A 25,181-nucleotide genomic window follows, 5' to 3' on the forward strand; every position below is an offset into this window, starting at 1 on the left:
CATTAACAGCAGGTAACTCTGTTACTTTTTCCTATCACTTTTAAACTTTTGTTTCACAATAGAATAAGGAAGTAGGGAAAATAGAGTAAGAAATATTACATAGTAATACAATTACAAGATCACAGTGAAAATGTTCTTAGTGAAGATTTAACCTAATATTGCCAATATATTCTATTTTAAATATGAATCATAGTGAAATTATTTGGCCATGTGGTAACAAGTAATATCTATACTGAAATCCGATAAATATTTGTTGAATAAACTGATTATAATAATGAGTTTAATATGAATGAATACAATCCTCTACTAATTGAACACAATACTATCAATTATAGGAGAGGAAGAAAAAATGGAAGAGAATGCTTCCAAGTTTATACCATGGCAGAAGACCATAAAATACAACATAACAAATAATTTTAGACCTGGAGGTCTTTTCAAGATCTTGGAGAATGCCTTTCCTATTGCAGAGATGAGAAAAGTGAACACAAAGAAAAGATATACATCTACAAATGCTAACAGTAAAGGGAAGAAGTTAGAACAGGACCTATATCTTCTAACTTCCAGTTTTTGTATCTCTTCCACCATACAAATTAGCAATAATATTTCTTACTTTTTAACTTCTCCCAACATTCCAGGAAGTACTAAATAAATAAATAGTAAAATGTTACATGAAAGAAAAAACCAATTAGCTGTTTCCTAAATTTCACTAATTTTCAACTATGGAAAAAATGAGCATCCAACTTTTAAATAATTCCAAATGTATAAAACATCAATTCAATGTTCTAAAACAGTTTTACTTTGGTTTTTCTGTAATTTTTTAACAAAATAATATTGTTTTAAAAATGGCTATTTCACCCACCCTCCTCTAAATCCCATCTTAGATCCTCTAACCCAGTGGTTCACAACCCTCTTCCACGCCAAAGCCTCTTTGTAAAACAAATTCTTTGTAACATCCCCTTTACTACCCTGAAAAGGAAATCCAGAGAAAAAAATGTCCTAAGAATTTACGTAATTTTTAAGACACATATATATTCCTAACTCTATAATAAAAGGGAAAATAAATAATTTATAAAAAATAAAATATATTTAAATAAGTAAATGCTCAGGCACAACAACCCAAGATGTCATAATAAAGGAGTCAGATACTTGTACCTACATGAATGTGGTCAACCTGTGCCCCACTCAGTAAATATGTCAAAGCAATATACTCAAATGTGGAACAATGTTGCCTCTAAGAAGCACAAAGGTCCACTAAGTGTTATGCCTCTTAGTGACAGAGCTACAAAGGACAACTGCCACTGAGCTATTAAAGACACTGGTGTTTCCCTCCCTAATATATCTCTAGATGCCTTTGTGCTTTGCTACTGGTCTCCACTAGTAAGTAGTATTGGCATCACTTGGGAGCTTGTTAGAAACACAGATTCTCGGGTACTACCTCAGACCTATCAAATTCAAATCTATATTTTAATAAGATCGTCAGGTTATATGGATGTAAATTAAAGACTGAGAAACCACTGGGCACTCCTGGGGGAAATAGTAAGGGAGAGGGTAAACAAACTGCACATAACAAAAAAAGTGGTTATTTCAATACGTATTTTGAAATTTAAAATAAATATTTGAAAATCTCTAACAATATTTTGTACCTAAGTTGGTAATAAACATTTGCCATTTTTATGAATAAATGAATTAAGTAAATACTCATTAACTCAAAGCTAAGGTCTAGAGCCAACTTGGTATTTATTCACTCAGTAAATACTAAAGGTCTATGTGTAAAGCACCGTGCTAAGATCTGTGAGAGAAGTAAAAAGTCATAAAACAGGTCAAAACCACTGCAGTATATAGTTAAAGATTAAACTAAAGCTCCTAAAAAGAAGGAAATGTAACACACTTTTCTCTCAAACATACTTCTAGGTCCATAGATTTAAATTTAATTAAACCGAAGTTTCTCTTTTTGAGGCCACTGGTTTCTGAATGGTATTGAAGAACAAATTACTAAGAATACTTTAAACTGGAGTTATATTTTTTGTGAGATGCTCCATTTTACTGTCCAAGTCAAATACTGCTGAAAGACCCATTGTGGTAAGAAAGGAGAAAAACATGGGGAGAGAGAGAGAGAGAGAGAGACAGAGACAGAGACAGAGACAGAGAGAGAGAGACAGAGAGAGAGAGAGGAGCGGGAGGTAAGGCTAACAAGAAAACAGGCTTAACTGAAGTAATTTAAATAGTAACAAAAGAAAATGAGCAAAGAAAGGAGAAATTTCAACACCACTAAGAGAACTAACTACTTACTCTCTTGGGCAAGAAAAGGCAAACTTTTTTTGTAAAGGGTCATAAAGTAAATATTTTAGGCTACGAAGGCCATATAACATGGTCTCTTGCAGCTACTCAACTCTTATAACTACAATAGTAGCTGAAAGCAGCCATAGATAATAAGTAAACTAATAGATGTGACTGTGTTCCAATAAAACTCTATTTACAAAAGACAGATGGCACAGATTTGGTGCCAGGGATGTAATTTGCTGATCCCTTGCTCTAGGGGAAAGAATTCAAAATGTTCAAAGATACATGCCTAATAAATTAATATAGAATCTGCATTTAAAAAATAATAAACCATAGGCTCTTTCTTGCTGATGATAAGGGGAATTAAATTACTCTTGAAGGGAAAGTACTTTCCAAATAAAACTTTATACAAATTATAACCAATTCCATTTTCTAGGCATAACTACTAAATCTGATATTAAACTCTAACTTCTTCCCTGACTAAAAGTAATTCTTATTAACAAAAGAAGCTATTGGTCTGACTTGTATGAGGTTCAGAAAGCAAGGATATAATTACAGGATACACTGAGTCATTAAAGTGTGCATTTACTAGTTATAGCTGTCAAAGGCACCAGGCAAAAGAAAAAAAGGAACTACTACACCTTGCTTCCCCATAATGGGTCAGATTCTACTGTTTATTCAGGCTAGTAGTTTGTCATTGAAAGAAGCATAAAGAGATAATATTGAAAGAAATATATTTGTTCTTATTACCACCTTCTTCAAAGATTAGAGATATGCTTCTAGCTTCCCTACAATGATGAATTGATTACTCGTAAATTTGTTGGATTTATTTTTAACATCCGTAACCTCCTGACAATATGCACTCCAAAACTTACTAATCGATTATGTGACCCAGTGTTTTAGTATTTCCTTTTTTCTTCCCAAACCAACCTCTCTAAAGTCCAAAGGAAACTATCTCATGCAGCTATCTAGTTTTTGCAGGAGTCTGCTCCCATTATCCATTTTATTATCATTCATTCATTTAAAATCCTATCTCCATTGGTTATCATCTATTTTTTTCACCCAAGCTCATATACCTTGACCATTTCACTTGCCATTTTACAAGTTTTCTTGATTTCTGTCTCAACCCACGTTGCCGTATCCTTCACTGTTCCCCACATAGTAATGTTTTCTTACTGTATTTTTAATATTCTGCCTGAGTGCTTTCTCTGGCACAGGAGCATGCTTGAGCAATGAGTTCTAGCGAGTTAACAACCCCAGGAACAGCCCTAGACCAATATCAAAGAAAACATGGATAAATACCCCCAGCCTCCTTGCCCATTATATGGGATAACTTTGAGGTCATAATACCGGGTCTCCCAAAAGTCCCAGCAAGATCAAGACACAGCTGCTAAAAGAGGTTACCTGTTCTTGAATGCATCCAATATTGTATTCTTTCTCTTAACTGGATCATTTCCCACTTCCCTACAGGTAGTGCCTGGGATTGCCTTCCATATAAACTACCTGCTCTCAAATCTTTGTGTGCTTAAGGTGGTCCTCAATCTAAGATGGTCCTCTAACCTTAAAATTCCTGGGTTCCTGAGATTTTGCACTGAGACAAGTTCATAGCACGCCAGCCATGAAATCACCAATTGTTTTGCCCAAAGGTAGGATTTCATTGTTTCACTTTTGCAAGTTTTCAAAAGATCTGGCACAGCCATCATTGTATTATTCTCCCAAGACATAGTAACACACCACAGTGATGGCTTTAGCCACCCTCTAAAGTGACTCCCAGTTACCTTACCTGTTATAACTGAGTGCTACGTAATAGGAGCGGGTATGCCTCGCACCAAGCCGCGCACAGGAGAGGCTGGGACGCTGGTGTGGGGTGGGGCATGGACGCAGGGGCGCGGTCCAGTCGGTAGCAGGCCTCGCTCGGGTTCTTCAGGCTCAGCTGAGCCCCTCCCCCCAACCCTGCATACCTGAAGGCTCACAGCCCTCCAGTTCTTGGCCAACACTCCCCTCGTTTGGGTTTGGGGCTTGAGCTTTTCCATCCCCAGCACCTGCCAGGGTGTTGGGCCAGGGAAGCCTGATCAAGTGGCCGACAGCGGCTGGAGGGCAGCACCACCCTGCCCAGCGCCGGACCTCAGGCCAGCAGCCAGAGTCCAGGCTCCGCAGAAAGGCAGGTAAGGGTTGTCGCTGTGTAAATGGGCGGGGGTCAGTTGCCCTCAAGTTGGAGGAGGGTCTACATCACAAAACCTAACTCAGCTTTTGTTACTAAGGGACTCGTGTTGAGCAAAATCTGATGTTAACTTTAAAGGAGAGATTTGTTCTTCGCCTTCAAATTGTAATAGGGGCGGGGCGGGTGGGCAGCCCTTAGCATTCCACCCTTAATACCTGGCCAGCGCGTGGCCGTTAGCACGAGGCCCTTAGAACAGCGGTTAGAGGTCCTGCTCTGCCAGCAGTCAGCCTCGCAGCGATCCTCCGGGCAGAAAGTGCCGTGAGCGGTGGATCGTGGCCTTCTCCCCAGGCCCTCCAGGGCTCGAGGCGCTCCGGCCTCCGGGCTGGTGCGTGAGCTGGGGGGCCCAGGACAGGCTGAGGGCTGTGTCCTGCAAAGCTCCAGAGCCCTTGCCATGGCCGCCCACTGGCTGGGCCCAGGCCATGACCTAATGGCGGAGGCAGTCTCCATGGGTCCCAGTCAATGGAGGCCTCAGCACCTGGAGTATATGGACACTGCCACTAAGGTAACAGCTTCAATCAGCTTCAGTCTGTCCATTCAAGTTTTGAAAATTGGTACAGCTTAGATCAGTTGTCTACCCCCCTAAGAGGTGGCCAGAGGTCAGGGGTAAGTTGCAAGAACACTGCACATAATTAGTTCAGGTCCACCTCTGCGGTTGGCACTCTTCTCAAAGAAGGACAATTGTTGTGAGCTGGGAATTCACCTGACGGGTATTTGCCACAAGTGATTCGCTCCAGTTAAAGTGAAAAGCCTGAGGGCCAGCTGGGTCCTGGGCACTTGGCTCCCTCAGTGATGATGGCTGGGCAGGGTCTGATAACCCGGCCCTGAGGGCACCACCAGCTGAGATCTGCCTCTTCAGCCGGGCCTGGGCACTGGCAGGAGGACCCAGACTGGGTGCTGGACAAACGCTCCCAGACAGGGTAACGGCCCGCGCAGGGACCCCCTCCTCTTAGCCAGGGCCTGGGGAAACTGGAGCCTTGGGACCTTGCCCTTTCTTGTCAGAACAGGGAAGAACATTCATTTTGGTGGAGGTTTACAGGAACATCGTTATCTGACCATGACCTGACCTCAAGAACAAAGGTTCTGACACCAAGAAGTTTGACGACTAACTACACCCCTCCCTCACATTTCCTATAAAAGTGTTTTGCTGAAAGCTTACGGGGAGTTCAGGGTTTGGGGGGCCCTGAGCCACCCATCTCCTTGCATGGCCCTGCAATATACCTTTCTCTGCTCCAAACTGACGTTTTGGTATTTTTTGGCCTCACTGTGCGTCGGGCACACAGACTTGCGTTCGATAACGCTCAGAACCCACCATCCTATAAGTACAGTTTAGATTTGTTTTTCCACAGAATGCATGACTTTCTACTTGTTCACATGTAAACGTATCTGCCAATTCTAGATAACAAACATAGTGTAAACCAGATTTTGTTTTTAATTTTCAATTTAAACAGAGGAACATGGTATCGAAAAATAATCTTCCCAAGAAAACTTTTCATTCTCCCCCTTCCAAAAGTAGGAACTCTAAGAACCATAAACACTGTTTTAAAAAGTCTAACCCTTTGAACATGGAGAAGCCCATAGAACTGAGCCAAAAGAGTAAATAACAGAGTTAGCCCATGGAAAAATCAAACTCACGAAACCCTTCCATCAATATTTACCTGCTTGGAAGACCACTTCATCCGTCAACCCGAGGTAGAACCTCTGGAGACATCCTTAATCTTCCCCATCCTCTTAATTCCTCTTCCAGTTAGTCCCATCAATAGAACCTCTCCAAAGTGTCTTAAAAAAAAACATCTCTTCTTCATTCCCCTTGCTCTTATGCCAGTTTGTCTTTCCTGTGACCATAACCTCCTATCTAGGTTCCCTGTTTCATTTCACTTCTTTATTCTGGAAAAACCTGGCACTCCCACATCAAACTTAAGACTGTTCAAACCTATAATAGCTCAAGTCCTGAACATCACTTTCAGCATTTCTGTAAAACATATGGACATTTACATTATATTTAGACAACACATTTGTTGCCTAAACATTTCATGTATTTTTATTTCTGTTTGGAATGAAGATTAAAAATAATGTTTACCTAAAGATTAAGCAAAATGTTTACCTGTCTGAAGCTACGTCACTGGCAATTTGGTGCTTCACTCCTGACCCATTTTTAATAGAATCCTGTCTTGTGAGCCCATGAGATCGACTTTTCTCCACTGCAGGTACAGATAAGTCACCTGAGGGTCCTTGGAACTGGGCCTGCTCATGCAGTTTTGCTTTCTTCTCCTGAGGCGCCTCCTCATTCCGCAGTCCTCGGAGAACCTTTTGATCAGGTTGCTGTGGTGTATTAGATCCACTATTATAAAACCATGCTCCTGATTTAGTGAGGATTTCTTGTTGTTTTCGGCACAAATTACATACCCACATAACCTGCACACGAATATACAGGGAAAAGAAATTAGTGTTTCCAAAAGTTAAAAGCAAATAAAAATAGAGACAACAACTCAAGCTAACAAAAAAAGTACATGGTTATCCTTTCTGAAGTTAAAATGTAATCCTGATTAACTGCTATTGTTAATTAAATCACATATCTTTTAATTTTGTCAACAGACAAAATTGACAATATTTACTGGCAGTAGAAACACCAAACTAGAATGTGAAATTACTAGTTGTTTATTTGTATTCTTTAATTGCTTTTTATTTAAATTAGGGGCATAGTATAATAGACAGAAAATGGAGTTTGAGGTTAGAAAAACTTGGGTTTAAATACCAACTGCAAGACTGGAAACTTGGCAACCTTCAACAAGGTACTGAACCTTCATAGCTATAAAACTTAGTTTCCTTAATGATAAAATTGAGAAATAGGTATAATAATATTCATTCCCTTATATTGTTTTGAGGATTGAAATAATTTATATAAAATGGCACAATGCCTGGTATATGTTGGACTTCAATAGATTACCTACTAATATTAGGTTAATCTTCTATCACCAACTATATTACAGTTTCTTGAAGGGGCTTTTATTTCTTTTGAGTAGCTCCTAATGACTAAAATAAAGCTAGGAACATTGCTGATCCTCAATAGAAACCTATTAATTGCTCATAACTTTAGTAGGACACTTAACATAAAATGTACCATTTTAACCATTTTTAAGTGCACAGTTCAGTAGTATTAAGTATATTCACATTGCTGTGAAACAGATCTACAAAATGTTCATCTTGCAAAATTCAAAGTCTATATCCATTAAACAGCAAATCCCCTTTTCTCCCTCCCCCCATCCCCTGGTAACCACCATTCTACACTTGATTTTTTAATAGATATGTTTTTCAAACTCCAGGAATCTAAGAATATTAAAACTAACATCTGTTTGACCAGAAAACCTTCGCCTTCTTCTGAAAAATATTTTTCAATTAGAAAAAAAATCATACATTCATGAAATAAAAGGTAAGTTAATATTTCAAGTGTTTTTTATGTTTTATGTCAAATATTGAATCTTACACAGCTCTCCAGATTGCTAAACATTTCCTCATAGTTTAAATAAATTATAATATAGATAATTGCAGTAAAAGAAAACTTCAACATGGTATTTTGAACTGATACAAGAATGCTTTTGTAAAATACCATTTAAAATTTTTGCTTAACTTCTCATTATTCCCAGTTCACATTATTTGTATAGTTTATATCATACAACACTGTACTTGATCATTTTTTTATTTTGTTCTCTCTTCAAATTGTATATACATTTCTCTTTTCTCCAACTCAATTGAAAGCTTACTGGGGGCAAGGTTTATATCTTTTATTTGCATAATAAGACCTTATAAATTATAGAACAGTAAGACCTTCTAAATGTTTGCTAACTTGAATTCTTTTGAAGTCTTTCTGGGGGATGTATTATAATAAAATTTTTTATACTATTACACTAAGATTTATGTTTCATCCATTTCCAAAAGAATTAGTCAGCAATAACATCAACTTTTGTGACTATCTTATTTTTAAAAGTAAATAAGAAAGTATTTTTCATATTAAAATACCAAAATCTCACTCAGATTTTTAAAAAATACATCATAGTTCAAATTTCTTTTGGTTTGAATACATACAAAATATAAATATATCTAACTCATCAATCGTCTCAAAAATCAAATTTCAACCAAGATCTTCAGCCTTTCAATGCCATCTTGTGGCAATTGTAGGTATTGCAGATCTCTTTTAAAAGTGAAAGGCGCACTAAATATCTTCCTCATCTGTTGACACCCAATATATATTAATATAAGATAAATGACTGTAAGGTGTGAAGGATGATGTCTGACTCTCTATGTATTAATACCCTTCCCATTCTCTCTGGGCTATGCACATTGGTTGCTCTTTTTTGGACTAGATCCTATGTTCCCTCCTAAACTGCTGGCTTCTAGTAATCCTTATATCCTAACAACAAATTACCCTTCTCCTACTATCTCCTCCTACTCTTGGATTAAGAGCTTATTAATCTTTAAAGCTTAGGAAGCCTAAATTCACTCACTTAAATGAGTACAGGGACTGACACTTTCAGTTGAAACCCTTTACACACATTGCAACTTGTAAATTGATGATACTGCAGGATGCCTTACAAACACATACACATGCTATGAGATGACTTTTCACTAATTGGCTGTGAAATAACTAACGTCTATTAGAGGTAAAGTCTGTGTCCGTGGAAAAAAATTTAACTAATTTGGGAATAAAATAGCAGGACTTTTGTTAATGGAACACTTTAACCAATTAAGTTAACCAGCAAATGTATCTTATGATGAATGCTGTTAAAAATATCTTAGAAATATACATGCCTGCAAATCACCATTTACTGGTGATAGGTTACCTCTAATAGGTTACCTCTAATAACCTCTAATAGGTTACCTCTAATAGGTTAGAGCCTATTAGTTTGGCTGGTCATCATTTATCAAAAAACATCTAGGCCCTAAGAATACAAAGACATAGAGGATTCAAAATTATAAGGTATTATTACTTTCAGTTCTAAATATGCCAATATTTGGGACTTCCCTAGTGGTCCAGTGATTAGGACTTCGCCTTCCAATGCAGGGGGTGCGGGTTTGATCTCTGGTCGGGGAGCTAAGATCCCACATGCCTCATGGCCAAAAAACCAAAACATAAAACGGAAGCAATATTGTAACAAATTCAATAAGGACTTAAAAAAATTGGTCCACAGGGCTTCCCTGGTGGCACAGTGGTTAAGAATCGACCTGTCAATGCAGGGGACACAGGTTCAAGCCCTGGTCTGGGAAGATCCCACATGCGTGGAGCAACTAAGCCCACATGCCACAACTACTGAGCCTATGCTCTAGAGCCCGCGAGCCACAACTACTGAAGCCCGCACGCCTAGAGCCTGTGCTCCACAACAAGAGAAACCACCGCGATGAGAAGCCCACACACCACAACGAAGAGTAGCCCCCGCTCTCTGCAACTAGAGAAAGCCCGTGTACAACAACAAAGACCCAACACAGCCAAAAATAAATAAATTAATTATTTTTTTTAATGGTCCACAAAAAAAAAATGCCAATATTTTCAAAGTAATACAGCAATATAAGAGATGGAACACTAGTGACCCAAATTTGTCACTTATTATCATATGTTCCATTCCACAGACATCCTTGTTGGGGTTAAAAAGGAAAAAAAAACACTAAGGAAAATAGGAATATCTCTTTAAAACCATAAAAATGGTAAATGTAATAGCTAAACTGCATAGTCAAAAACAAAATTATGTTAAGTGCATACAATAACTAAAAGGAGTTTAAAGCTCTGAAAACTCTGATTTTCATCTAAATAGGGATAATAAATAATAGAGTAATTCAGAGAAGGGAAGGATTACTGGTTAGAGACTGGTGTTAATGAGACCACAGGCAAAGCTCATAAGACCAGCTAACTCTGCACAGAATAAAAGAATTTACTAGACTCCAGTCTAATCAGACTACACTCTATTGCTAATCTACAATGCTTATAAACGTGTGCATTTGTCAGAAAAGAGTGTAAATTGATCAGTTTAACCCTATCACATGACTAGAAAACTGTGGAAGATGCTAGCTAGCTATTAAACTTACTTCCTTTTTCTCTTAGAAAACTACATTTCCCAATCTCCCTTGTAGTTAGAGATGGCCGTGATCATACGACTGTGTTCTGGCCAATGGATTATAAGCGAAATGATGTGTGCCATTTCCATGACCATTAAAAACTCTCATATGCTACTGTCATGCTCTTCATTCAAGACTCTGGGGGGTAAAGGAACCACAAAAAAAAAAAAAGGGAACCTGGGAATCTGCATGAGTACTTGGAAAGGAGCCCTCTGATAATCAGCCACACCAGTGTGGACTTCACATTGGTGAGAAATAAACTTCTATTATGTTGAGCTACAGAAACTTTTAAAGTTTTATCGTTTGCAGTTGATATCATTTCCTTAACTAATTCAAATCTTTTTAAAGTACATGTTCTACTGAATGTGTCACCAGGAGAATCTTTGTATGTGGAGAACAATGCATTACTAAAACTGGCATATAAATGTGCTTCAGTGTTGTTCTGGACCCAGCTTTCACTGAGTCCTAAGAACTGGTTGTGCACATTTCTTCTCAGCTCTGCATTCGATGAAGTAACCTGGATTACTTGAAAGTAGCCATGGTGAATGTTTTTAGAATATGAAAGTTGGAAAATGCCACAGATCAGGGCTTTTTCTTACAGAGAGCCCATTGTTAACATTTATCAGCACACCACTGAATATAATGTATCTCGTATAGTCTACTAAATGATTAATACTACATTTAGTATTAGAAGATAAACTTGGATGAAGCTGTAATTTACCATAAAATTAATTCAGACCATAAAATTCCCATTTATTTATAGATGGGCAAATAACTATTAACACTAATTCATTAATTATTTATTCACTCATACAATATTCACTAAATGCCTAGTGTATGCCAGGCACTATGCTAAGAGCTGGTGAATACAGCTCAGCAGACATAGATTTTGCTGTGGAGTTTACAGTATAGTGGGGGAGACAATAAGCAAATAATTGCACAAATACTGTTTAATTACAATTGTGATAAATGCTACAAAAGGAATACAGTTACACTATAAATCCCTGATGCTTCCTCTCCCCTGGCCCAGGCTGTGTTTGGAAAAAAAGAAGAATGCAGAGATCTGCAAAAGGCCTAGAAATCCAGAAAGGTCAACTACAGTATTACCCTAGTGTTCCCATCATCAGATCTATGGTGTTTCTGTCCCTCAAAAGGCAGAATTCAGCAGCACTGTGGGCTACTAACCTACAAGCCCTTCCCCAGCACTATCATGGTGGATTTGGAAAGTTGAAGTACCGGCCCATATCCTAGAACAGCAATCCCCTTTTCAGCACCAGGGACCAGTTTATGGAAGACAATTTTTCCACTGACAGGGCGGGGGTGGGGGGGGATGGTTCAGGCGGTAATGCGAGCGATGGGGAGTGATGGGGAGCGATGGGGAGCGGCAGATGAAGCTTCGCTCACTCTCCCATCGCTCACCTCCTGCTGTGCGGCCTGATTCCTAAAAGGCCACAGACCTGGGGGTTGGGACCCCTGGCTTAGGGAACACATTTGAAAAACTTTAACCCTCTAGGATAGGGGTCCCCAAGCCGTCCGCGACCTGTTAGTAACCGGGCTGCACAGCAGGAGGTGAGCGGCAGGAGAGTGAGCGAAGCTTCATCTGCTGCTCCCCATCGCTCGCATTACCGCCTGAACCATCCCCCCCCGCCCCCGTGAGTGGAAAATTTTTCTTCTGCGAAAATGGTCCCTGGTACCAAAGAGGTTGGGGACCGCTGCCCTAAGCAATTAAGGGATCAATGTAATTTCTATATAATAGGCTTCTAGATTACAAAACAAATATCAGAAAATTTCCTTCGTCTGATACCCCAAAGACAAGCAGCAAGACTTTCCCAGATTCCCCATGAACCACAAGCATGGCATCTCTAGCTACAGTCATATTTGTAAGCTGATACAAGAGAGTTCAATGGTGTCATCCCTAAGTCCCTCAGGAGACAGCAGCAGTACAGAAGAAACTTTAACTTGGAACATCTCCAAGTTTTAGGTGGCTATTGTTGTGGCTTTGAAAAATTACTCACGGAGAAACTTGTTTATTTCTCTAGTTTTGATCTGATTTTTCTTCAACAGCATACTAGCCAGATTTCTTTTAAAGCCACCTACTAAATTTCTGTCTGCTAAATAGCTCCTTTGGATAAATTCTCTATGTCTGATATTACTTCACCTTTCCCTGCTGTTTTCCAAGAAGGTATCTGGGTGTCCCGTGGGGCTTCTGCTGCTGAAATCTGCAGCTCATCTAACTCACAGTCTGGTACTACTCTATTTAGACAGGACTGTGCTCCACTGTTGACTTGATCTCACTTCAGCTCCCAAGGCACTGCTGGCTCCTCTTAGTCTCAGAACAATCCTCCATTCAGCCATGGCCCAAGTTACCTGTACTGCAGTCTCTTCTGCAAGTGACCTCATCCCTCATCCCTCACCATCGGGGGAGTGTCACGACAGGGACATGCAGCTACTTTTGTGTCCTCCATGCTTTCCAGAACTATCCTGGTACTAAGGATAGTTCTGGAAGGTTAATGCTGGCAGGGCATCCAGAAAGATGATCTCTTCCGAGAACCTCAAATAATAAGAAGGGTAAGAGCTGTCCTTTGACCGAACCAATATGTATCCTCATCCTGAGCAAAGCCTAGAAAGAATAGACTAGAACATACCTCTGATCCCTACTGGCCTTACCTCTGTCTTTCTCCTTCCTCATAATATATGGAAATAGAAGGGGTAGGCTCTTCCTAGACTTCCCTTTTCTGTATACCTGACACTTTCCCCAAGAACCCTCAGTCTTGGACTAATGATCTTCAGGCTTCCCTTAACCCATCTGTTGCTTTCATGGCAAAAAGGAAAAAAGAAGCCAGCTTACTGATAAAATAATCTAAACTGGGAGGCACTTCAAATATACTATACCTATTACACTGTGATCTGAATACTGTCAGCTATGTTCAGAGATTAATATTCGCCTCAGAGATTAATATTCGCCTAAGTACAAAGTATGAACCAGATCCACGGAGAGCTTCAAGTTTCTGATAAAACGGCTGATTCCTCTGCTCTGGGCAAGAGTTGTGGGGTGGGAGGCTGCACAGCACAGAAAAGTAACCTAGTCTTTTAAAAGACAGAAAATGAAAGACAATTAAGTTGAAAATAAAATCATTTATTATTTTGCCATGCAGTCAATATTACTGAAAATTTTGGGTATCTGCACTGTTTATCAAAACAAAACACACAATTGCCAAAAAATGCAATTTTAATTTATACTTAAAACCTCAGAGAAATTATAGAGAATTAAAAATTATAGTGATCTCTACCACTCTGCCTAAACTTAAACCTTTACACCTCTTTCCTTAAACTCTACTTTTATTTCTGTATATTGGTTTGTCTTATGTCATGATATAAATCTTACTTTTAACATCTTTCAGCTAAAATAGACATTGTACAGAAAGATTTTTGTTTCTGTGTCCAGAATTTTAGCTTATAAAAAAATAGAAATAAATAAATTAAATTAAGTTAAATTAAAACAAAAGAGGAATGAAGGCGGATAAGCAGAGCTGAAGCCTCGGGGCCACTGTGTCCCCAGCCAAAAAGCAGGCACCAATAGCTGAGAGCATAGCTCTTTTGGGATAAAAGAACTAAATGTGCCCCATATAAAATGAAAACCTGGAGTCAGGTTTACTTCTTGATGCCCAGGTCCTTCTTCACTAATAAAAGGAGCTGGAAAATGCTATAGAAAGCTGCCTCAACCTACAGGTTACACATAGCTGTGGGTTCAGAAAAGTGGGACACAGTCTTGTAACAAGACGCTGAACAAAGCCAACCATGACCTTGGTTTGTATGTATGAATTTGCAAGATCATTAATTTAAAATACCACTAATATATTAATTTGCAAGATGACTAAATATCAAGATGGAAGCAAGATCCCAGCTCACTCCTAAAGACCTGGTTCTGGATTGGAGAGCCCAGATACTGCATGAAGGCAATCACAAAATTGTTAATAAGGAAGGGATAAGCTCAGGGGAAAGGCAGAAGGGAGGGAAAGAGGAGGATAGAGAGAAGAGGAAGAAGCTACAGTGAAAACTTTTTTAAAAAAATCATCTCACAAAAACAAAAGAAAAAAAAAATGAGGTCTGAATGGTTTTACATTTGACTCCTACCGAACACTGAAAAAACAGATAATCCCAAACTTTTTCAAACTATTATACAAAGGGGAAAAAAAAAAAAAAAGGTAAGGTCCCCAGTGCAATTTATAAGACTAGAAAGATTTTAATGGCAAAATCAGAAAAGGGCAGTAATTCGTTTCCTATGGCTGCTGTAACAAATTACCACAAACTGGTAGTCTAAAACAACAGAAATATATTCTCTCTCAGTTCTGAAGACCAGAAGTCTGAATTCAAATTCAGTATCAATGGGCCAAAATCAAGGTATCAACAGGGCCACGCTCATTCAAGAGGCTCTAGGGGAAATCAGTTCTTTGCCTCTTCTGGCAGTCAGCTTCTGATGGCTACCAGCATTCTTTGGCTTGTGGCCACGTCAATCCAATCTTCAGGGACAGTATCTTCAGATCTCTCTCTGCTACATCCTCACATCACCTTCTCTGTGTGTGTGTGTAATCCCCCTCTTATAAGGATACAAATGATTATATTAAGGACCCAGGCAGATAATCTCCCCATGTCAAGATTCTTACATAATGACATCTGCAAAGATTGTTTGTTTGTTTGTTTTGCTATATAAGGTTATTCACAGGTTCAGGGATTAGGGCATGGATATTTTTTTGAGGGGCCATTTTCAGCCTATCACAGACAATATAAAAGTAGAATTATAGGCCAATAGCACAAATAAAAATGGATGCATTGATCTTAAAATCAAATGCTAAATTTCATACAGCAAATATATATGATAAAGAGCAAAAAGAACCTATCATGACAAAGGGAAGATTATAACAAGAACAGTTTAATATTAGAAAATGTACCAATGTAATTCACCACATTAATAGATTAAAATATAAAAAAAGTGATCATATTGATATGGAAAAACCATTCAGCATTCATAAAATGTAAGACTCATTCATGTGAAAATAAAATCTAGCAAACAAAAAATAGAATAGCAATGCTTAAGCCTGATAAAGGGTATCTACAAAAACGTATATCCTATTTTATACTTAAAGATGAAAAGTAAGAGCATTTCCCTTAAAGTCAGGAATGAGCTAAAGATCCCAAGTATCATCACTTCTATTCAACACTGTCCTGGAGGCACTAGCTTATTAGTAAATCTCACACACACAAGACAAGAAGAAGGATGAAATAAAACTGTCCTTCTCTAAACACTATATGATTGTGAATACCATTTGATTATGACAGAAAAATCCAAGAAAATCTACAGACAACATATTAGAAGTAATAAGAGAGCTCCATAAGTTTCCTAGATCAAAGATGGACAAAGATAAGCAGCATTTCAGTACACCACTAATAACCAATCATAAACATTTAATAAAAAAATTTTAAAGATACCTGTTTCAAAGAAAATTAGTATACAAGAGTCTAAAAGAAGACTTACATAAACGGAAAGATATACTCTGTTGCAATGAGAAGATCAAATACCACCAGGATGTCAGTCTCCCGAATGAAATCTATAACGTTCAGTGCAATTTTAATCAGACTCCTACCATGTTTTTCATAGAATTTATCAAGCTAATTCTGAAATGAATATGGAAGAACCAAAGATAAGAAAATCTAGATAATTCTGAAGATAAGTAACAATTTAAGGTGGACTTGCTCTACTTATTATAAAGTGACAGAAATTAAGACAGTGTGGTATCAGTAGAGAAGTGGTAAATAGAACATGGAGCATACTAGAGGCTCTAGAAACAGACTCTCACATATGCCAGTGATCACATTACAAATCAGTGGAGAAAGGACGCACTATTAAATTAATATAGCCAAGACAACTGGTTGTCCATAATGGGGGAAAAAATAGATTCACCTCACACCATATACAAAAATCTGTTCCAAATGGATTAAACACTGAAACATGAAAGACAAAACTTCCAAACTTTTAGAACAAATGTCAAGAAGCAAAATATTTGTAACTCAAATACAAAAAGCACAAACTAAAATTTACTATATTAAAATGTTTAAACATTTTTGAATAGTAATATAATATGATAAAGTAAAAGAAGAAACCACAACCTGAGAGAGGTTTTACTGCAATGTATACAGTTTATAAAGGATATGCATTCAGAATATATGAGAAACTTCCATAGTTCAATAAGAAAAAGACAAACATCACAGCAGAATAATAGGTCAAGAAATGAATATACAATTCCACAGAGAAACCCAACTGGACAATAAACAAATAAAAAGGAGCTTAATCTCACCAGTGAAAAATTACAAATTTTTAAAAATTAGTTACTATTTCACTCCCATTAGTTTGACAACATTTAAAAGTCTGACAATACCAAGCATTTCAGAGGAAGGAGAGGAGCCAGTACTCAGAAACATTCCTCCCAGGACTGCAAAACAGTTTGGAGATCCATTGTGCAATATCTAGTGAAACTGAAAATGGCTACTTATATACTCTATGATCCAGAAATGTTACTTCTACCCTAGAGAAATTACAAGAAGACATGAACAGGGATGTCCATTGAGCACTACCTCTATTAGGAAAAAATATTAGATAACCTAAATCAGCAGATAAACTAGCATATTCATGCAGAAAAATTATATTCAGCAGTCAAATGAGTGAATTAGATTTAGATGAATCTAAATTTTGAGATAACTGTCAAAATATAGAGTTAAAGAAAGCAAGTTTCAGAAAAATATGTACAGTATGATCCATAATATAAAGTTTAAAACCTTGTAAAAAATACTATATATGGTTTAGCAGTGTTTAGGTATTAAGTTAAACTATACAAATAAAAACATGTAGAATGATAAGTATTCGAGATAACTGCTCTATCTCTAAAAAAAACAAAGAAAAATACCCAAAAAATGGCAAAATGTTAAGATTTGTATAACTGCTCGGTAGTCTCTAAACTTCCCAACATGTTTGAAATATTTCAAAATGAAAAAGGGAGAACCAGTTAAGGTTAATTGGACTAGTGAAAAATTTACTGATATTCATAATCACACTAAAAGGAAATGTGTATTTACCATAAGTATATTAGTTAACTGAGAACTAATTACTGAATTTTCATACAAATATAATTTTTAAAATACAATACAGCTTACTTCCAGGGTTTTGTTTTGTTTTTTATGGAGAGGTGTGAGTGAAGGAGTCAGATTACATAAAAGATAACCAATTAGCTGTACATGTTTTGTAGTGTTCTTTCTAGTTTTCTTTTCATCAAAGCACTTGAGTCATTTTATAAACTCCCTGTTCTAAATTAAATTTTATCCAAAAAACTAGGGAAGTGGTTGTCAAAGTAAATTAGTCATTGAGGAGAATTTAATTGTACATTGATTATTATCAGAATAAGTAGCTGTTGCCTTCATAATAAATATTTGACTTTTAAATCTTATTTTAATTCAGAATTGCATTTTAAATTTAAATTTCTCTAAGTGTTTTTAAAAGAAAAGACAATTCTTAAAGCAGTAGGTATATCCAGCAATTCTAAGGGAAGTAAACATTTCTGCAGTTATTAAGTTTTCCCACTAGTCTGTGCTAAAGCACTTTGTTCAATCTGGACTACTGGCTTCTTTGCATATTAGCACTACCTTGTTAACCTACTTTTTTCCCTAAAAATAAATTAAATTTCAGTTAAAAATATAGTAACTTTAATAAAATTAAAAAGTGAGTTGAAAGAGTATCATTATTCTACATTATAAAATGTGATGGTATTAATTAGAATAATTATTTTCCATTGCATGTTAACTTACTCAAAAATTCAATAGAGTACAAACGTACTATCAGTTGACAGTTTTCTTTTCCAACATATATAACTTAAAAGTTATGCTTATAAATTATAGAACTATAAAATCATTTCAATAAACTTAAAGTAAAATTATGGCTTAAATTGGAGGAAAGCAAGTTTAATTTTTCTTAAAATATAAAGCATATTCACCTAGGTTTCATTTAAAATGGAGAACAGAACATAATTTCTGAAGAGGACATCTTATAAAGGGAGAGGCCAGAACATAATTACATGAAGGTTAGAAAATGATGCTTTATCCCAATTGAAAAGAATCAGAGGTGTAAAACTAGAGGAAATAGTAACAAATCACTAACAAAACATGGTGGTATGGAAATCACTAGAACACTCTTGGGAAAGAGAAATTTTTAAGGAAGAGGCATTAATTCAGAGAAGAAAAGTTCTTTAAAACTTTAAGATTAATAGATAAAACTATATGAGATCCTTGCAAGTAAATTTCCAGAAGCCATGCACTACTATATGGGCTTCCTTTTGCAAATTGTGCTTCTTGCTCCTGTAACTGCTAAAAGGCAATAACATCACTAATCATGCAGTCATCTGATCTACTTCAAAGCACAGTTCAATGTAAGGGAAGTCCAACTTGGCCCACCCAAGGGAGATTTACTAGTCTATGAAAGATAAACTGTATCATAACTCTATCATAGCACAAAATTAAAAGCACTGACTTTTATCTAGTTTCAGTGCATTTGTATTTTGATTCATCTCAAACTTAACGAAGCCAAAACTGAATTCCAGACCTTCACCCACAAACTGCTCCATCCACAGTCTTACTCATAGCAGTTAATGGCAATTCCCCATCCTCCCAATTTGCCTCGGGCCAAAAATCTTGGAATAATCTTTTTCTCTCATACCCCACATACATTCAACTAGAAAATCTTTTTGATTCTACTTTTAAAATATATCTACAGAGATGACATCTCACCACCTTCAGCACAACCACCCTAATCTAAGTCACCACCATTGTCTGCCTAAATTATTGCAACATCCTCATAACTGGTCTCCTAGATGCCACTCTTTTCTCACTCTCATTAATCTATCCCAACAAAACCATCAAAGTAAACTCTTCAAAATGTTTTAAAATGTAAGTCACGTCATGTCACTTTTTTGGTCAGAATCTTTTCATACTCCCCATTTTGCTCAGAATAAATGCCAAAGTCCTTACAGAAGGTCCTCTGCAGTCCAGAGATCCAGACGGTCCTCTGCAATCTCACTGTCTAACTTTGTGTCTCACTATTCTCACCCACTTGTTCTGCTCCAGCCACACTGACTTCCTTGCTATTCTTCCAACATGTCAAGCATGCCCCTAACACAGGACCTTTGTATTCGCTATTACCTCAATCTAAACTGCTTTTCCCCTAAATATCGGCAATGCTAGCTCGCTCATCTTTTTCAAGTTTTTCAAGTTGCTGCTCAACTGTCATTTTTCAGGACCATCCAAATTAAAATTCCAACATCACCCAAAATTAAGTATCTAGATGTTCATTTTCTCCAGGGCACTTACACCTTCTAATATTTATTTATCTCATTTGTTGTGTGCATCTCCTAATTAGAATATACTCCCCAGAAAGATAAGAGGTGTTTGTCTATTTTAGTTCACTGCTATATCCCAAGTACCTAGAAAACACCAAGACATGTTCAATGAATGAGTGAATTAATATATTAATGATAAGTATGTAATAGTTATACATTACTTTCTTTAAAATCTGTTTGCCTAGCAAATTTCTATAATCCAAATACCATGGACCTCATGAAATTGTCTTTAAGGAAAAAATAAAATAACATTTAAGAATTTCCCAAATACAAGTATTATTATGAAATATATTTTTTCTGATCAAAAGTCAAAATGCACGAAGTATTTTAAGATTATTTTACATGTATTAAAATTGCTTAAATATTTAAACGAAAGTAAAATATGTATAGCTTACCTTAGAGGTTTCCAGACTTGTTCAATCAATGTCCTACTTTTGATCTAACCCAACTGATTTCAGAATACTACTCAGTTTTTTATTGTGGGTGAGGGAGAGATCACATTTAATTATGGGTGTGTGTTTGTTTGTTTGTTTGTTTTGGAGGTGATGGATATGTTCATCACCTCAATCGAGGTGATGATTTCACGGGTGTATGCATATGTTCAAAGCCATCAAATTGTATACGTTAAATGTGTGCAGTTTTTTGTGTAACAATTGTCCCGCAAAAAAGCTGTTACAAAAATTTTAAAACAAAATTGTGGGAACTGCATTGGATAAGTTGAGAATAGCAAAATGATGTACTAGACCCATGCTTCTCAAACTGTAATGTGCATTCCAATCGCCAGGGGAATTTGTAAAATGCAGATTCTGATTCCTAAGTCTGGGGGCAGAGAGGCAAGGATTCTGAATATTTAACAACACCCCAGGTGACGCTGCTTCTCCTGGTCTGCAGACCACACTTCGCACAGACTGGACTGGGTGTCAAACTCTAGGCTCTAGCCACAACTCTGGTGCTACTACTAATAACACCACCACCACCACCACTACCACTGCCACTGCTACGCTACTAACAACAACAACAGCAACGAACAGAACTTTCTGAGTTCTCACTATGTTCTAGACACTCGTCTAATTCTTGCATATTTGTTATCTCATTTAATCTACACCTTAGTTATGGATGAAGAAACTGAAGATTGAAAAGGTTAAGTCACATAGAAAAGGTCTTCCAGCCGATAAGTAATACAGCCAGAATTCAAACCCCAGCTGCTTATGACCTAGGACATTAGATTTTTTTGCATGAAGTCCATCCTAAGTCTCATGTTGCAGATTATTTTGGCACTCCTTGGTTCACATCCGATTTCAGCCATGTCTATAGTGGACAGTGGTGGCAGCAAATGAACTCAAAAGAACTTCACACGCCCTGTGATAGATATAATGTTTTTTTAAAACAGAAGATAATAAGTGCTGGTGAAGATGTAGAGATATTGTAACCTTTGTACATTCATGGTACACATAAAAAATGGTACAGTCTCTGTGGAAAAGTTTGGCAGTTCTTTAAAAATTAAAAAATAGAATTACCATATGACCTAGCAATTTCATTACTAAGTAATACCCAAGATAATTGAAAATATATGTTCACATAATTTGTAAGTATATGGTCCTACTAGCATTATTCATAATACCCAAAAAGTATAAACAACCTAGATGTCCGTCAGTTGGTGAGCAAATGTACAACATATGATAAATCCATGCAATGGGATATTATTAAACCATAAAGAGGAATGAAGTACTAATTCTTGCTACAGCACAGATACCTTAAAAGCATCATACTAAGTGAAAGAAGCCAGACACAAAAGGCCACATATTGCATAAATCCATTTATATACAATGTCCAGAATAGGCAAATCTATAGAGGAAAAAAAGTGGATTACTGGTTTCCTGGGTGTTGGGTGAGATGGAAGTGATTGCTAATGGACGCAGGGCTTCTTTTCAGGGTGATGAAAATGTTCTGGAATTAGGTAATGGTGATAGTTGCACAACATGTGAATATACTAAAAGACACTTGAAAATGGTGAATGTTATGTTATATGAATTATAGCTCAATTTAAAAATTTTTAATACTTCTGCAGAAAATCTCAGGCCAAAATGGTTTTTCCTGTTTTGGGTTTCTCCACAATCAGATCCTGAGCCAAAGATCTGAATGCAAAGTAGTTTGTTTACTTGAAAAATGATACCAAGAAGTACAGTGAAAGAGTGGGGAAGTAAAACATGGAAGGAAAAAAAACCAATAAACAGTCAATTAAAGAGTACATTATTTCTGGAGGCAAATGGAGCTTAGTCTTGATGGAACCCTCTTAGAATCATCTCACTAAGAGGCAAGGAGGCTGGGGTATTTATCTACTAGCTCATGGCACTTCTGTGCCTGTCCTTCATGTTAAGCCTATTCCTTTGGCCATAAAACGCCCTTAGGCAGAGAGATGCAGGAAGCTACTGGTATGTTGAGGAACAATTTGTAGCTGTCATCTGGGGTGGGCTGAAGGCTTATCAGAAGGTTACCTAGAGCAATTGCTACAATTTTACAGGTGAATTCTACCACACTTTTAAAGAACCATTAATTCATATCCTATATAAATTGTTTCATAAAACTAAATTTAAAAAAGAACAAAACTCATATAACTCATTTTATGAAGCAAATGTAATTATGACATAAGACCAGAAAAGCACAGACCAATTTCATTCACATATAGGTAGAGTCAAAACATAAACTAAAACTTAAATGACAAAATCCAAGACAAACAAACAAAATAAACATGTTATATCACTATCAACCACAATTTAACCCCAGGAATGTAAGGATAGTGCAAAAGCAGAAAATCTAGTTAAGCAATCAATATAACAGATTAAAGAAGAAAAATCATATGATTATCTCAATCAATGAAAAAAAGCATTTAATAAAATTCAATACCATTTTATGGTTTAAAGTAACTTAGAAAACTAGGAATACTAAATTAACTCCTAGGAAAACTAGTATCTCTTTACCTTGAAAATCAAAGTAGGAATAAAAGGGCATTTCCTTAGGCTGGTAAAAATTGTATATCAAAAACCCTCAGCAAAGGTTACACTTAATGGAGAAGTTTTAGATCCCTCTGACCAAATAAAACTTCGCTTTCTCCCATACTTCCTTAGAGCATAAAGTAGTCTATGTTTGCAAGATAAAAGTAGGCAGAAGAATCTGAAATATCAACAAAACCATAAGACAAATAATCCAGAAATATAGATCCTTATTGTTTACAGGAGGTGACAGAAATGAGGCTCCAGTTGTGTCATATTGTTAATGACCTTGTTAACTGGGTAAGTTGTAAATAAACTATACTGTAACGTGTTTTTTTGTCATGTCAATAATCTGGAGTTACCAATTCTAAGAGAAGATTTTCAAATCAACACTAGCATCACCTCAATGGAATAGAAACTGCAGATGAGCAAATTCACCTAGCAGTCTTATTATACATGAAAACATGATTTTCTTAACTTAGTTTCTCAATACAGCAGTTAAGTATTTATTATAGAATTGACAAATAGCTTGAGAAGAAAGAAATATGTGGCTACTTCCTGTCATATATTCATAATACAAACAATATACTTGTAGATGAGATATTGATATAAATGGAGTTGTGCCAACAGCTAATGCCAATACTTGCGTATATGTGCAGAGCTTTCTTCTGTGTTCAGAGAACATTAGGGTTGCTACAGTTATACATCCATGACTAACGACGGTACTGGCTGAACAAACTTTGAAAAAAACCATAGCAAGAATCTAATCCTGATTGCAATAACACTAAAAAATATAATTTAAGGGTAAGAAGCAACTGACATTATCATTTTTAATTGGCACTGTTCTTTATAAAAATATTTTAATTGCTAATAAAGTAGATCATACCTTATAAAGCCTGTTTGTGATATGCTACCCAACAATAAACTAATGCCATTTAATAACTTGTAATTTGTTAAAATCCATTCAGGGTTAAGAAGGGAGTTACGAGAATATATAAGAAAGTGACTCCAAACTGTGAAAGAATGCACTGCTCCAGAAAGACCATAAGAGAGACTGCTCTTGATACATTATTGTAAAACAACAGCATGAGACCACCTCTCTTGCTACACATCCTTTATTTGCAAAACATTCAAACCTTAAAGAAAGCTGTTAACGTTAGAAGAAGAATACTCAAGGTATTAGAAATTTACAAGTAGAAATCAAGACTGACTTTGGAAAACTTTTACAAATTAATATTGCTCACAGTTAAAACTAGAAGGTCCTATATGACCAAAAAAAAAAAAAGTTATTATTCTGCTCCACAAGTGAATAGCTAAAAAGATGATAGCTGGTAAGTCCATCAGCACAATTTTATTAAAGCTTTATAGATACCGCCATACTTTGTAGAGGTCATAAAATTTCAGGAGGCATTGTTCAGCAAGCAGATTGTGACAATAACTGTGGTAGATAGAAGATGTTACTTACATATTGATTAATCTATAGATGTTTCCAATCATTCCCAGTTTTACTAAAAACAACATAACTGATGAAATTATAACACACAGAGACTTGCCCAGGAATCAACTGGTGACGAGATTTCAAAACTGTGAATACCAATATTCAGGTTGTTTGGGGCTTTGTTGGCAATGTAGGATCTCCGTGAATGGAGGTGATTCAGTGAGTAATCCCAAGAAATAGCATTATGGATAATACCTGTAACTTTAAACCCTTCATGGAGAACATTTCTATTCATAAAGAAACTGTCCACCAAAAGTTGAGTCCCTATTTCAGTATCAGATGCTATTATTAAAATGGGAAATATTATTACTGTAATATTAATATATAACATTCAATTTTTTTTCAAGTGACATGAGTAAATGTGGTCTACTCATAAACAGCGTTTGTCACATTTAAGAAATCACATTAAGATTATTCAAGAATATTAACATTTTTTTAATTGAAAAATAAAGTGAGATTTTTCAGAAAATTTCATTTGCCTAATCGGTTTGACGACAAGGACTAGCTTTACCTAGTAGCTAATATGTTACATATTTTCCATAAACTAAGCTAAATATGCAGTTCTAAGATATTTATACAAATAATTTAAAGCAAAGGCAAAATAAATTTATCACTGTAAATTGTAATTGGTAGGTACTAAAATAAACATTTTC

General features: G+C 36.4%; 1 protein-coding gene across 14 annotated transcripts in view; it reads right to left on the reverse strand.

The window, feature by feature from the left end:
• The window catches only part of RIMS2 (regulating synaptic membrane exocytosis 2), a 605,377-nt gene that overhangs the window by 400,205 nt on the left and 179,991 nt on the right, over positions 1-25,181 (reverse strand). For all 14 annotated transcript variants that reach the window (XM_057531989.1, XM_057531993.1, XM_057531987.1 and 11 more), the window contains one exon: positions 6,603-6,913. In XM_057531989.1, coding sequence (XP_057387972.1) covers positions 6,603-6,913 — 311 coding nt within the window. The remainder of the gene's footprint in view (positions 1-6,602; positions 6,914-25,181) is intronic.

The sequence above is a fragment of the Balaenoptera acutorostrata genome, chromosome 17, assembly GCF_949987535.1.
Source record: "Balaenoptera acutorostrata chromosome 17, mBalAcu1.1, whole genome shotgun sequence".
NCBI lineage: Eukaryota > Metazoa > Chordata > Mammalia > Artiodactyla > Balaenopteridae > Balaenoptera > Balaenoptera acutorostrata.